The following is a 14,185-nucleotide window of genomic DNA, read 5'->3' as shown; positions in this document are numbered from 1 at the left end:
TGACTCTCCCCCATTCATGCTCTGTCTCTCTCTGTCTCAAAAATAAATAAACATAAAAAAAAAAAATTAAAAAAAAAAAAACCTGAGCCTGAAATTTTCTGTTGCCTTCCTGAAACCTATGCTTCTACCCCCAAAATAGGAAAGTACAAAATGTTTCCTCTTTCAGTCATGTCTTCCCATTAATCTTCATTTTTCCTTTTCTTCTTTTTTTTCCTTTTGTTAAATGCGTATTTATTTTTGAGAGAGACAGAGTGCAAGCCGGGGAGGGGCAGAGAGAGAGGGAGACACAGAATCGGAAGCAGGCTACAGGCGCTAGCCATCAGCACAGAGCCTGACGCGGGGGTCGAACTCAACAACCGTGAGATCATGACCTGAGCTGAAGTCGGACGCTTACCTGATCGAGCCCCCCAGGCGCCCCAATCTTTGTTTTTTCATTTCCTTTTCTCTTCTCCCTGATTTCATCCAGTAGCCGCCATATGTAGCAGAAAGAACACGGGTGCTGCAGCCAGACAGACCTGGGTTTGAATCTCAATCTGCCACTGGCCAGCTGTGTGACTCTGGATGGGAGTAACGTCTCTGGGTCTCTGAACTCTAACCTGTAAAGGGAGATGAGAATATGTGTTTTGGCTGCCTGCCTGGAGCAAATAACAATCCATGTACTGTAATGGTAGGTATTCCTGGATGCGCACCCTCGGCCAAAACCACTCCTAGGAAAGGAGTGTTTCTCTAAATACGTGAACAGTCCTCTTAGACGGATCTGGCTGAAGCATCCCTTGTCCCTGGGACTGAGTCCTGTCTTCTCTCTTCTGGAAACGTGAGGGAAGAAACGCACATAGGCATGGCCGCCCAAGCCCTGCGGCTGCCAACAGGCCTGCTTGTCAAACACCCACATGTGCAGTGAATCCTGCCTTATTCTCCCAGGACCACTCACCTCCACCTCGTGCTATTTTCATCACTACCTTCACCCGAGGAGGTAAAATGCCCATTTTGGAAATGTCCATTTTACAATTTCGTTAACAATTCAGATTTGAGAGCACAGTTATAAATTCTAACTTATTTGCGTCTGTATTTAGAGTTCTCTATTTGAACCTCTTCCTAGATCAATCCTGAATACAAGGAAGCTCTGAGGGCCGGAGCAGGGGCTCCGGGTGGGCTTGTTGAATGGAGTAACGACCAAAGGGCCGGAGTCTCCGGGTAGGGACCCAGGAAGGATGGTGTTTGCCACCTGCTCTCTGTCTCCTCCAGGCCCGGGAGGCTCTTCTCTCTTCATTCTCTTAACAGTGTTCTTTCGGTGAAGTCTGAAGGTTTTTTCACAATGCAGAATGTCATTTGTGTCCCTGTGTTCACAGAGCTTGAAGTCACAGTGTCCCCACTCACATGCGCATGTCTGCGCTGGGGACAACAAAGCCACTGGGAGAGCAGGAAGGGGGGTGACCTTCTGGTTTCTCATTGTTGCTTCCAGATCACTGTTTCTTAACCTTGTCTGCTCATTACAATTCTTTCTGGGGAGATTTAAAAAAATGGAAATGCCCAAACCGCACCTTGGTGTTAAAGTTCCCCGTGTAAGTTCAACGTGCAGCTAAGGTTATGTTCTAGACCCTTGTTTTCTAGATGTGGACCACGGACCAGACACATGTGACAAAAACCCCCCTTTCGTGCCCGCTGGCTGAGCTCTCCTCCCACTCCCACCAAGGCCCCCTTCACTTTACGTGGATGTTTGCGCAAACGTCACCTTCTCCGAGACCTTCTCTGGCCACCCTACCTGTTGTCTGAAATCGCCCTGCCAGCACTGTGCCCCCTTACTGCGCTCTGGTTTTCATTCAGCACGCTTTATAACTCCGCTGGCATATTCTTATGTTGAAAATCTGTATTCCCTGCTAAAATGTAAATTCCATGAGACAAGAAAATAATTACTTTTGTTTTTTATTGTGTTCCTAATATCTGGAGCAGCACCTAGCACATAGTAGGGGCTTGATAAAGGGAACGGTTGAATATTTTCCCCTACGTTCATTATGTTGATTTGCCTCTGGGTCCCTGCTTTAATTCCTAAGGCCACCGATGCGAATGACCACCTCTAACCGTCAGGAGCTCTCTATCCACAAGAGAGGTACGTCCACACAAACAACTACAGTCAGGGAGGCACATAATTTATACCAGCGGTAGTAGAGAGGATTCTTAGGAAGCACTCGCGGAAGTCAACCTCAGCAGTGTTTGAGGGGACTCTGGTGGATGGTAGTGGGACAGGAAAGGCATGCTGAGCCCAGGGTGCGGTGCTGGCTGGGGGAACCGGTGCCCTGAGGGAAAGGTGGCAAACAGGCCGCCAGCTGGGCAGGAGGCCTCAGGGGGCGGAACCTTGCGCACATTCTCTCCAGGGGCCAAGGGCCTGTAAGACAGGCCTGGTACGAGAGATTTTCACTCTGGCCATCTCAGCATGCTCTACAAATGCCAGGCTGTCAGCCTTACTAGTGTGAGAGGTCAGAAACTCAGCCTGAAGCAATCCAGAAGAGAGCCTGAAGTAGAAAGGTTGATTGAAAATAAAAAGACATATGCGATTATCATAATTCTATGAAAAAACTTTGATAATCATATGAAGTTTCATGATCATACAAGGGGTTTCTCTGGTTTTCTTGTTTCTTTATTTAAATATTTATTTATTTATTTTCAGAGAGAGAGCGCGTGAGCACGAGTCGGGGGAGGGGCAGAGAGTGTCAGAGAGAGATCCTTGCCCCTCTTTTGGTTTTCTTAACATCCCTTGGCAACAACTCCAAAGTACAGAGATCCTTCAAAGTCTTAAACAAATAGCTTTACTCTATATGTGGGATATTACTGACTGATCATAAACTTTTTAGGGATGCCTGGGTGGCTTAGTCGGTTAAGCATCTGACTCTTGATTTCAGCTCAGGTCATGATCTCACAGTTGGTGGGTTCAAGCCCCACATCGGCTCTGTGCTGACAGCTTGGAACCTGCTTGGGATTCTCTCTTTTGCTCTCTCTCTCTGCCCCTCCCCCACTCTCTCTCTCAAAATAAATAGACTTAAAAAAAATCATCAACTTTTTACACCACTGTACCAAAATTTAATAGAATTTATTAGGAATTTTAGAAAAACAAAGCTTCACAACTACAGCTAATACATAATTTTAATAACAAAATATCCTGTTGTATTTTTAAATATAATGAATTTATTTTCAGAAGCATGCCCATTAAAAACAATGAAGCATTTCCATTCACTAAAAATGTATCAATAAAATACATAATAAACTTGTAGCATAAATGTAAACTAGTCAGTTTATCTCCATTACCCATGTTATGATTTACCTTTATTTTATGGTTATAGTATTTTAAATTATTAACAAATGCAGAAATCTAGGATATATTTACAGGAGATTATCAAAAATAATGGTTCCATTTAATAGTTACTGTTACTCTTCATCAGTATTTTCTCTGGATCCAACATCAGGAGATAGACTGGTCCTTGGCTGGCTGTTCTGTGACATAATTTCAGAACACTATTTTACTGTAGTAGTCATAGGCAGATTCACAGGTGGATCTCCTTACAGATTATGGATGCTATAACACTAAATTCATAATTCAAATTCTCAAGTGCTACATAGACATCAACCTCAACATAATGAGTACCACTTCACATAAAGCATCATACCAATGATAATAATTCATAATCTTCACCCTTTGCTATTGGAAAAGGTGATGAGCAGGTGCCTTTTATCATAATCTGGTGTGTAAATAGTCACAATTGAGCGATTTTATTTTCTAAGGGAAGCTCCAGCAACTCGTATAACACCCTAGGTGTAGTTTAACAACATATATTGGGTTAAAGAAGTTGCTTGAGAGGGCATTAGGTAAAAATTCATTAAATTCATAAATTCATAAAATTTATTAAAAAAAGTAAATATTCCAAAATAAAAATTCTGCTTCTAAGAGTCATAGTTTTTACACTGAAAAGCCATGGCTGGTGTCTTCAGGACGCCCTGGGACAAGCCTCTGAGAGGACAGTGTTTGCATGTCGTCTCTATTAGAACGCAAGAGACTTGAAGGCAGGAAAGTGTTTTCCTCTTTCTAGTCCCAGCCCTCACACACAGGCACTGTGTGTCTGACACAGTGAAAACCCAGGCAATATCTGTTCAATGAAGAAAAAGAGGGCACCCAGGGGGCTCAGTTGGTTAAGCGCCGACTTCAGCTCAGGTCATGATCTCACGGTTCGTGAGTCCCAGCTCTGTATCGGGCTCTGTGCTGATGGCTCAGAGCCTGGAGATTGCTTCAGATTCTGTGTCTCCCTCTCTCTCTGCCCCTCCCCTGCTTGTGCTCTCTCTGTCTCAAAATTAAACATTAAAAAAAAAATTAAAAAAAGAAAAGGAAAGAAAAAAAGGAGACCAGTATGATAACTTCTATGAAAAGAAAAAAACCAGGCTGCTATAGTTGCCAAAAAGAGGAAGTTCTCAACTTTGACAGGATAAAACTTGGGCTGAATGAGCCTTCCTAGAGGGAATGGCGGTGAAATGAAGCCTGGAAGAATGAGTAGGAGAGAAGTATGTAAGAGGACAAGTCCTGTGAGGCAGGGGATGAGGGGAAGGCAGTGTGGGCCCTGGAAGGACAGGGAGCTCCAGGGAGACCTACCTGTCGCTCACACGTATGTAACTTACAAGCTGGGGAGCAACCAGAGGTGCAGCTGGGAAGGTCGTGAATGCAGTTCTCTGGAGTTTTAATTCATCTTTTAGGTGACAGGTAAGTGCTGACACAGGAGAGTGGTATGTTCATATTCTCGGTTTACAAAGATTACTCTGGGCTGATGGTGTGAAAGATACCCTGGACAGATCACATCTCTTCAGGTGAGACATGACACATTCTTCTTCTTCTTTTTTTAAAAATGTTTTTTATTTATAGAATAAATTTAATGTTTACTCGATGTTTTTATTTATAGAAACCAATTTTTAATTAATTAATTTTTTAAAATTTACATCCAAGTTAGCTGGTATATAGTGCAACAATATTTCAGAAGTCGATTCCTGAACGCCCCTTCCCCATTTAGCCCATCCCCCCTCCCACAACCCCTCCAGTAAGCCTGTTTGCTCTCCATATTTACAAGTCTCTTATGTTTTGCATCCCTTCCTGTTTTTATATGATTGCTTCCCTTCCCTTATGTTCATCTGTTTTGTATCTTAAAGTCCTCATATGAATTGAGTCGTATGATACTTGTCTTTCTTTGACTAATTTTGCTTAGCATAATACCCTCTAGTTCCACCCACGTAGTTGCAAATGGCAAGATTTCATCCTTTTTGATTGCCGAGTAATACTCCATTGTATATATATATCACATCTTTATCCGTTCATCCATCGATGGACATCTGGGCTCTTTCCATACTTTGGTTATTGTTGATAGTGCTGCTATTAACGTTGGGGTGTGTGTCTCCTTGAAACAGCACACCTGTATCCCTTGGATAAATACCTAGTAGTGCAATTTCTGGGTCATAGGGTAGTTCTATTTTTAATTTTTTGAGGAACCTCCATACTGTTTTCCAGAGTGGCTGTACCAGTTTGCATTCCCACCAGGAGTGCAAAAGAGATCCTCTTTCTCTACATCCTTGCCAACATCTGTTGTTGCCTGAGTTGTTAATGTTAACCATTCTGACAGGTGTGAGGTAGTATCACATTGTGGTTTTAATTTGTATTTCCCTGATGATGAGTGAAGTTGAACATTTTTTCATGTGTCGGTTGGCCATCTGGATGTCTTCTTTGGAGAAGTGTCTATTCATGTCTTTTGTCCATTTGTTCACTGGATTATTTGTTTTTTGGGTGTTAAGTTTGATCAGTTTTAAAGATTTTGGATACTAACCCTTTATATGATATGTCGTTTGCACATATCTTCTATTTCATTGGTTGCCTTTTAGTTGTGCTGATTGCTTCCTTCACTGTGCAGAAGGTTTTTATCTTGATGAGGTCCCAATAGTTCATTTTTGCTTTTGTTTCCCTTGTCTCTGGAGATGTGTTAAGAAGTTGCTCTAGCCAAGGTCAAAGAGGTTTTTGCCTCCTTTCTTCTCTAGAATTTTGATGGCTTTCTGTGTTATGTTTAGGTCTTTCATCCATCTTGAGTTTCTTTTTGTGTATGGTGTAAGAAAGTGGTCCAGGTTCATTCTGAACTTCACCGTCCTGTTTTCTCGACACTATTTGCTGAAGAGATTGTCTATTTTTCATTGGATATTCTTCCCTGCTTTGTCAAAGATTAGTTGGCCATATGTTTGTGGGTCCATTTCTGGGTTCTCTATTCCGTTCCATTGATCTGAGTGTCTGTTTTTGTGCCAATATTATACTGTCTGGATGATTACAGCTTCGTAATACATCTTGAAGTCCAGGATTGTGATGCCTCCAGCTTTGGTTTTCCTTTTCAAGATTGCTTTGGCTATTCGGGGTCTTTTCTGTACAAATTTTTTCCATACAAATTTTAGGGCTGATTGTTCTAGCTCCGTGAAGAATGCTGGTATTATTTTGATACAGAGTGCATTGAATACGTAGATTGCTTTGGGTAGCATCAACATTTTAACAATATTTGTTCTTCCAACCCAGAAGCATGGAATATTTTTCAATTTTTTGTCTTTTTCAATTTCTTTCATAAGCTTTATATAGTTTCCAGTGTGTAGATGTTCACCTCTTTGGTTAGGTTTATCCCTAGGTATTTTATGGTTCTTGCTGCAATTCTAAATGGCATTAATTCCTTGATTTCTCTTTCCGTTGCTTCATTATTGGTGTATAGGAATGCAATTTATTTCTGTGCATTGATTTTATATCCTGTGAGTTTGCTGAATTCATGGATCAGTTGTAGCAGTTTTTTTGTGGAATCTTTTGGGTTTTCCATATAGACTATCACGTCATCTGTGAAGAGTGAAAGTTTGACCTCCTCTTGGCTGATCTGGATGCCTTTTATTCCTTTGTGTTGTCTGATTGCTGAGGCTAGGACTTCCAATACTATGTCGAATAACAGTGGCGAGAGAGGACATCTCTGTCTTGTTCCTGACCTTAGGGGGAAAGCTCTCGGTTTTTCCCTATTGAGGATGATATTAGTGATGTGTCTTTAATATATGACTTTTATGATCTTGAGGTATGATCTTTCTATCCCTACTTTCTTGAGGGCTTTTATCAAGAAAGGATGTTGTATTTTGTCAAATGCTTTCTCTGCATCTATTGAGAGAATCTTGTGGTTCTTATCCTTTCTTTTATTGATGTATTACAGTGATTGTTTTGCGGATATTGAACCAGCCCTGCATCTCAGGTGTAAATCCCACTTGATTGTGGTGAATAATACTTTTAATGTATTGTTGAATCTGGTCAGCTAGTATCTTGTTGAGGATTTTTGCATCCATGTTCATCAGGGAAATTCGTCTATAGTTCTCTTTTTTATTGGGGTCTTTGTCCTGTTTTGGAATCAGGGTAATGAAATGCTGGCCTTGAAGAAGGAATTTGGAAGTTTTCCTTCCATTTCTATTTTTTGGAGCAGCTTCAAGAGAATAGGTGTTAACTCTTTCTTAAATGTTTGGTAGAGTTCCCCTGGAATGGCATCCAGCCCTGGACTCTTGTTTTTTGGGAGATTTTGATTACTAATTCGATTCCTCTACTGGCTATGGGCCTGTTCACATTTTCTATTTATTCTTGTTTCAATTTTGGTAGTTTACATGTTTCTAGGAGTCTGTCCATTTCTTCCAGATTGCCCATTTTATTAGTGTATAATTGCTAATAATATTCTCTTATTGTTTTTATTTCTGCTGTGTCGGTTGTGATCTCCCCTCTTTCATTTGTGATTTTATTTATTTGGGTCCTTTCCTTTATCTTTTTGATCAAAATGGCTAGGTGTTTATCAATTTTGTCAATTCTTTCAAAGAACCAGCTCCTAGTTTCACTGATCTTTCCTACTGATTTTTTTTTTTTTTTTTTTTTTGGTTTCGATAGCATTGATTTCTGCTCTAATCTTCACTATTTCCTGTCTTCTGTTGGTTTTGGGTTTTATTTGCTGTTCTTCTTCCAGCTCTTTAAGTTGTAAGGTTAGGTTGTGTATCTGGGACCTTTCCTCCTTCTTTAGGAAAGACTGGATTGCTATACACTTCCCTCTTATGACTGCCTTTGCTGCGTCCCAGAGGTTTTGGTGTTGTCATTTTCATTGGCTTCCATGTACTTTTTGATTTCCTCTTTAACTTCTTGGTTAGCCCATTCATTCCTTAGTAGGATGTTCTTTAGTCTCCAAGTATTTGTTATTTTTCCAAATTTTTTCTTGTGGTTGATTTCGAGTTTCATAGCATTGTGGTCTGAAAATATGCATGGTATGATCCATCTTTTTGTACTTGTTGAGGGCTGATTTGTGTCCCAGTGTCCAGATATTCTAGATATCTTCCTTGTGCACTGGAGAAGAATGTGTATTCTGCTGCTTTAGGATGAAATGTTCTGTATGTATTTGTTAAATCCATCTGGTCCAGTGTATCATTCAAAGCAATTGTTTCCTTGTTGATTTTCTATTTAGATAACCTGTCCATTGCTCTAAGTGGGGTGTTGAAGTACCCTACTATTATGGTATTATTATCAATGAGTTTCTTTATGTTTGTGATTGATTTATATATTTGGGTGTCCCACGTTTGGAGCATAAATGTCTACAAGTGTTAGATCTTTTTGGTGGATAGACTCCTTAGTTATGATATAAAGCCCTTCTTCATCTCTTGTTACAGTCTTTATTTTAAAATCTAGATTATCTGATATAAGTATGGCTACTCCAGCTTTCTTTGGCGACCATTACCATAATAGATGGTTCTCCACCCCTTTACTTTCAATCTGAAGGTGTCTTTAGGTCTAAAATAGGTCTCTTATAAATAGCATATAGACGGATCTTGTTTTCTTATCCATTCTGTTACTCTATGTCTTTTGAGTGTTTAGTCCATTGACATTTAGAGTGAGTACTGAAAGGTATGAATTTATTGCCATTATGTTACTTGTAGAGTTGGAGTTTATGGTGGTGCTCTCTGGTCCTTTTGGTATTTGTTGCTTTGGGTTTTGTTTTGTTTTGTTTTTTTTCTGTCTTTTCTCCCTTCAGAGTCCCCCTTAAAATTTCTTGCAGGGCTGGTTTAGTGGTCATGAACCTGCTCTAATTTTTGTTTGCCTGGGAAACTTTGTATCTCTCCTTGTATTTTGAATGAAAGCCTTGCTGGATAAAAATTTCTTGGCTGCATATTCTTCCTATTCAGCACATTGAATATATCCTGCCACTCCTTTCTGGCCTGCCAAGTTTCTGTGGATAGGTGTGCTGCAAACCTGATATGTCTTCCCTTGTAGGTTAAGGACTTTTTTCCCCTTGCCGCTTTCATGATTGTTTCCTTGCCTGAGTATTTTGTGAATATGATTATGATATGCCTTGTTGATGACTGGTTTTTGTTGAATCTAATGGGAATTCTCTGTGCTTCTTGGATTTTGATGTCTGTGTCTTTCCCTAGGTTAAGAAACTTTTTCACTATGATTTGCTCCTATAAACCTTCTACCCCTTTTTCTCTCTTTTTATCTTCTGGGACCCCTATGGTTCTGATGATATTCCTTTTCAATCAGTCACTGAGTTCTCTGATTCTTATATCATGCTCTTTTTTTTTGCTTTGGTCTCCCTCTTTTTTTTCTGCTTCATTATTCTCCATAAGTCTGTCCTCTGTATCGCTGATTCGCTGCTCTGCTTCATCCATCCTTGCCGCCTGAAACATGATAAATTCTTAAACAAAGGCACTAACAGTAGGAATGAAGATAGTGGATGGATTTGAGGTGTATTATCAGGAGGACATATTGCCTGTGGGCATGGGAGAAGGAGAAGCCTGGATGAGATACACATTTCTGTCTGGGAAGTCTGGAGGATGGTGTCATCAACTGAAGTAAGAATTAAAAGAGGTAGAAGAGTTTTGGGGGGAAACTTGGGAAACTGAATCTTGGCTCTGCCACTGAATATTTGTGAGACTTGAGAAAATTCCTTGATGTCCTTCGCTTAGAATATTAAACAAGATAATGTGTGTGAAATAATTTGGGACAGTGCTTTTCAGTGGTAGGAATCCTTAAGTGTGCTTCCATTCTTGTTTCTAAATATATCTCAACAAAATTTGGGTGCCATTAAAGAGTATTAATTGACATTTAGCATTCACCAAGGGGCTTTGCAAGAAAACAGTGGTATTTTATGGGGCATAAAATCTTGCTTCAGAATATTAAAAACGTTTCCAGTTCAAATACATCACCTCATTTTATTGTAGCCTGAAAAAGGTACATCATATATTTAAAAACCAGGTATAAAAAAATCATAAAGTCTCAACCAATATTTTCAAGTATGTAGTATGTGCTAGTTTCTATGAAGTAGACAGGTAAATGGAAAAACAGCCTCAAGAATATAGTTCCAAAGAAGATCACTCATGTAAAAAGACAACCCACAAAAATACCTATGGAGTAGAAGTATAAAACCAGTGGTACTACAGTAATTAAGTTCAGAGGAGAATGTGGTCATCATAAGCTGGATTGGTCATGGAGAGATTCATGGGGGAAGTGACATTAAGTTGGTGCTTAGATAGGTTGGATTAGGAAGGTAGAGCAAAAGTACAGCTGGTGCAGTTTGGAGCTGGGGTGAACATGAACAAACAATGAGAAAAACATGACAGCATACAGAGTACTTCAGACTTGAAGGACAACGCATTAAATTTGTTTGGCTGGAAGGAAGATTCATAGTGTAAAAAGAGAGGTAGGTGGGACTATGAATTGTTACAAATTGTTATGATTCCTATTATTTACAAGGAAGTTATGCTTTGCATGTGCATTTCACTTAAGTAGTTTCAGGAATGTAACCTTTTTCTGAAACGATGCAACCTTTTTTTTGAGACGATGTAAATGGATAAGATGATCACAATAGTGGCACTAATGATAATGCAACCCAATGGTGTCTAGCATGTGTTGTGTTATAGGCACTGTTCTAAATACTTTACACTGGTTCTTCTCTCTAGAAGCCCTCACAGGTACACTGGAGGATAGATGCCAGTACCATTAAGATGATTATGACTAATCAGTGAAGGGATACAGGAAGGGATGGGCCAAATTTTGTTCCTCTGAAATCTTACAACAGCACTTGCTCTGAGTGGTGGAAGCTGACTGCCTGTCACCTGAGAGATCCTGCTCAAAATTATTTCTTTTGCTCATGTTACAAGTGTCTAAAGTCCCACTTTTAGAAATTCACTATACTTCTTCCCAGAAATTGTTTTTAAATGATTTAAATGGTTTTAAGTCTTTTAAAATAATTTTTAGAAGTGAGGGGCACCTGGGTGGCTCAGTCAGTTAAGCCTCTGACTTTGGCTCAGGTCATGATCTCATGGTTCATGAGTTTGAGCCCCACATTGGGCTCTGTGCTGATAGCTCAGAGCCTGGAGCCTGCTTCGGATTCCGTGTCTCCCTCTCTCTGCCCTTCCCCTGCTTGTGCTCTCTCTTTCCTTCTCAAAGAGTAAACATTAAAATTTTTCAAAAAATAATTTTTAAAAATGAAAAATTATCTTTTAAAATTCAAGCCAAGTATCTCAACAGGAGTGAATATGCCAGTCCATTTCTTTTCCTAAGAGGAAAAACTCAAAGCAACACCACCAAACACTGTGGGAGAAGAAAACACAAGGAATGATAGAATGGGGGGAAACACAAAAAACAGTAATAAAACACACATGTGGGGGGTGCAGCATGGTGGATTAATATATAAACTTCACTCTCGTGAATTTTCCAGAGAGATATATAATTTTTGAGAATTATAGAAATTATAGAAGAAAATAGATCAGGAGTCAAAGTGACAGTTGCCAAAAGACTCCTGTACAATCGTCACTGCATCAACAATGCCACACCAAAAAGGCCGTTTCTGAGAACCATTTGCAGAGACCGAAATAAGAAGCTTCATGAAGGCAGGGGCAGCCTCCTTCTTCTTCTTTACTACCACACTCAGGACACAGCAAAAATCTAAAATGTGGGCAGGAAATGTGTAACTTTGTTTATGTAAGAGCAAATAATAAGAAATGAAGTATACTTGTGTCGTCATACTTTTTCCTGTCAAGATTACAGAACTGAGGGTATGTGATGAAAAACAATTGAGCAAGCATCCAATGAATTCTCTAAGAAAACATTTTTTTTTAGAAAAAATTTTAATGTTTATTTATTTTTGAGAGAGAAAGAGACAGAGTGTGAATGGTGGAGGGGTAGACAGAAGGGAGACACAGAATCTGAAGCAGGCTCCAGGCTCTGAGCTGTCAGCAAAGGGCTTGATGCGGGACTCGAACCCACGAACTGGGAGATCATGACCTGAACCAAAGTTGGACGCTTAACAGACTGAGCCGCCCAGGCGCCCCTCTAACAATGCATTTCTTTGTCGAACACCTAAGTTGAGGATAGTAAGAGTCCAGGTGCCTCACATAGTCTTAATTCATATTATGGTAATTTGTATACACTATCCATGTGTGTTCTTTCTCCCTGTTAGACTGAAAATTCCTTAATGCACTAAATTGCCACTTATATGTGTATCTTTACCAGAATCCAGTGTCAAGGCAAAAAACCAAAACAAAATTCCAAATAATGATGTCTAGTTTTGAACTTTGAAAACACAAAAGGGAGATGGGCAAGAGTGGGATCATTACCATGGTAAAATAACCAACAATTTTCCGGTTAGGCTACATACCCATATACTACATATCAGTAGTGCAATGATATCAGTTTCTGTTCCCATGGATGATGAAATACTCTGGATGGAAAAAACTTTATATTTTGATTTTTTTTTTAATTTTTAAAAAATGTTTATTTTTGAGAAAGACAGAGAAAGAGAGTAAGTGCAAGTAGGAGAAGGCAGAGAGAGGGAGACACAGAATCCAAAGCAGCTCCAGAGCTCTACGTGGGGCTAGAACTCTTGAAATCATGACCTGAGCTGAAGTCGGATACCTAAGTGATTGAGCCACCCAGGCGTCCTATATATTTTTATTGTTTTAAATGAAAGGATATTTGCTGATTCTAACAAAACGTCTCATCATTGAAAGTTGACTGGGAGAAAAACTCCCTAAAAGCCAATTATCAAGAAAAATTAATTTCAATACAGGATTCTTACACACAAAATCATGACATTTCCTAAAATGAGAAAAATAAGAGCTTCTTAAAGTACTTACCAGAAATGGTATTATTCGTAAGGTATTTTTGATGGATGGATTTTTGCAAATGGTTTCTTGTACATCTGAAATAATCATACCATGACACAAAAATAATTCAGTTACGTATGCTGACAGAGAAGAATCAAATGTTAAGTTCTGGTGTCAAATACTCAATGTGGGGAACAGACTTTCTTCTTTGGTCACCAGAAACAGTCTTTAGCCTTGCATTAGGTTAGGAAATAGAAGTAATTTGATGACAAACAATTACATAAAATTAATGTTGATAAAAAGAAATTCCTAATACTTTGACTATTCTATAACAATCTTCCTTCAAATGCTGGGTTTTCTTGTCTTTTTTTTCTTCCTTTTTAAAAAATACAGTACTTTTATTACTTTTTAAAGTTTATTTATTTATTTTGAGAGAGCGAGAGAGAGCAATCAAGAGAGAGTGAGCCAGGGCATGAACGAGGGAGGGGCAGAAAGAGAGAGAGAGAGAGAGAGAAAATCCCAAGCAGGCTCAGTGCTGTCAGTGCAGAGTTTGATGTGGGGCTGGAACCCATGAACCATGAGATCATGGCCTAAGCCGAAGTCGACACTCAACTGACTGAGCCACCCAGGTGCCCCTCTTCTTTTGTAAAACAAAAGGTAAATTTGATTCTTTGAGTATCTCAGGAAAGAAGAGATGTTTATTTAGCTATTAAGGCATAAAAGTTGAATAATTCGTCAACTCTTGCCTTTTCAGCGCTTAAGCTTTGGTCCATATAAAAGCAAGGGTCTGGGCAAAAGAAAAAAAAAACACCTTCAAGCAGAATCCTTTATGTGAAGCATTTAAGTATGTCGAAGTATCTAATAGGAAAAAACCCTCTAAAAAAACTGACCTGAATTTTTTACTCTTGATCTTCATAATTGGACATCTTACAGCCTTAGTTATATATTGCTGCTGGGGTTGTAGCTCCCTGCTTTTTATTAATATATTATTATTAAAGTTTATTTATTTTTGAGAGAGAGAGAGAGAGAA

General features: G+C 39.4%; 1 protein-coding gene across 1 annotated transcript in view; it reads right to left on the bottom strand.

The window, feature by feature from the left end:
• Positions 1-2,175: 2,175 nt before the first annotated feature.
• The window catches only part of CEP126 (centrosomal protein 126), a 103,359-nt gene continuing 91,349 nt past the window's right edge, over positions 2,176-14,185 (bottom strand). Inside the window, exons 10-12 of the mRNA XM_047070717.1 lie at positions 13,186-13,250; positions 3,425-3,507; positions 2,176-2,383 (exon numbers count right to left, since the gene is read on the bottom strand). Of these exons, the coding sequence (XP_046926673.1) occupies positions 2,176-2,383; positions 3,425-3,507; positions 13,186-13,250 (356 nt within the window). The remainder of the gene's footprint in view (positions 2,384-3,424; positions 3,508-13,185; positions 13,251-14,185) is intronic.

Source organism: Lynx rufus, unplaced genomic scaffold, assembly GCF_022079265.1.
Source record: "Lynx rufus isolate CCGP_SWC_20201006 ecotype Redwood Valley unplaced genomic scaffold, mLynRuf1.p SCAF_9, whole genome shotgun sequence".
Lineage (NCBI taxonomy): Eukaryota > Metazoa > Chordata > Mammalia > Carnivora > Felidae > Lynx > Lynx rufus.
The sequence above is the reverse complement of the archived record's forward strand: the minus strand, read 5'-3'. Positions and strand labels throughout refer to the sequence as shown.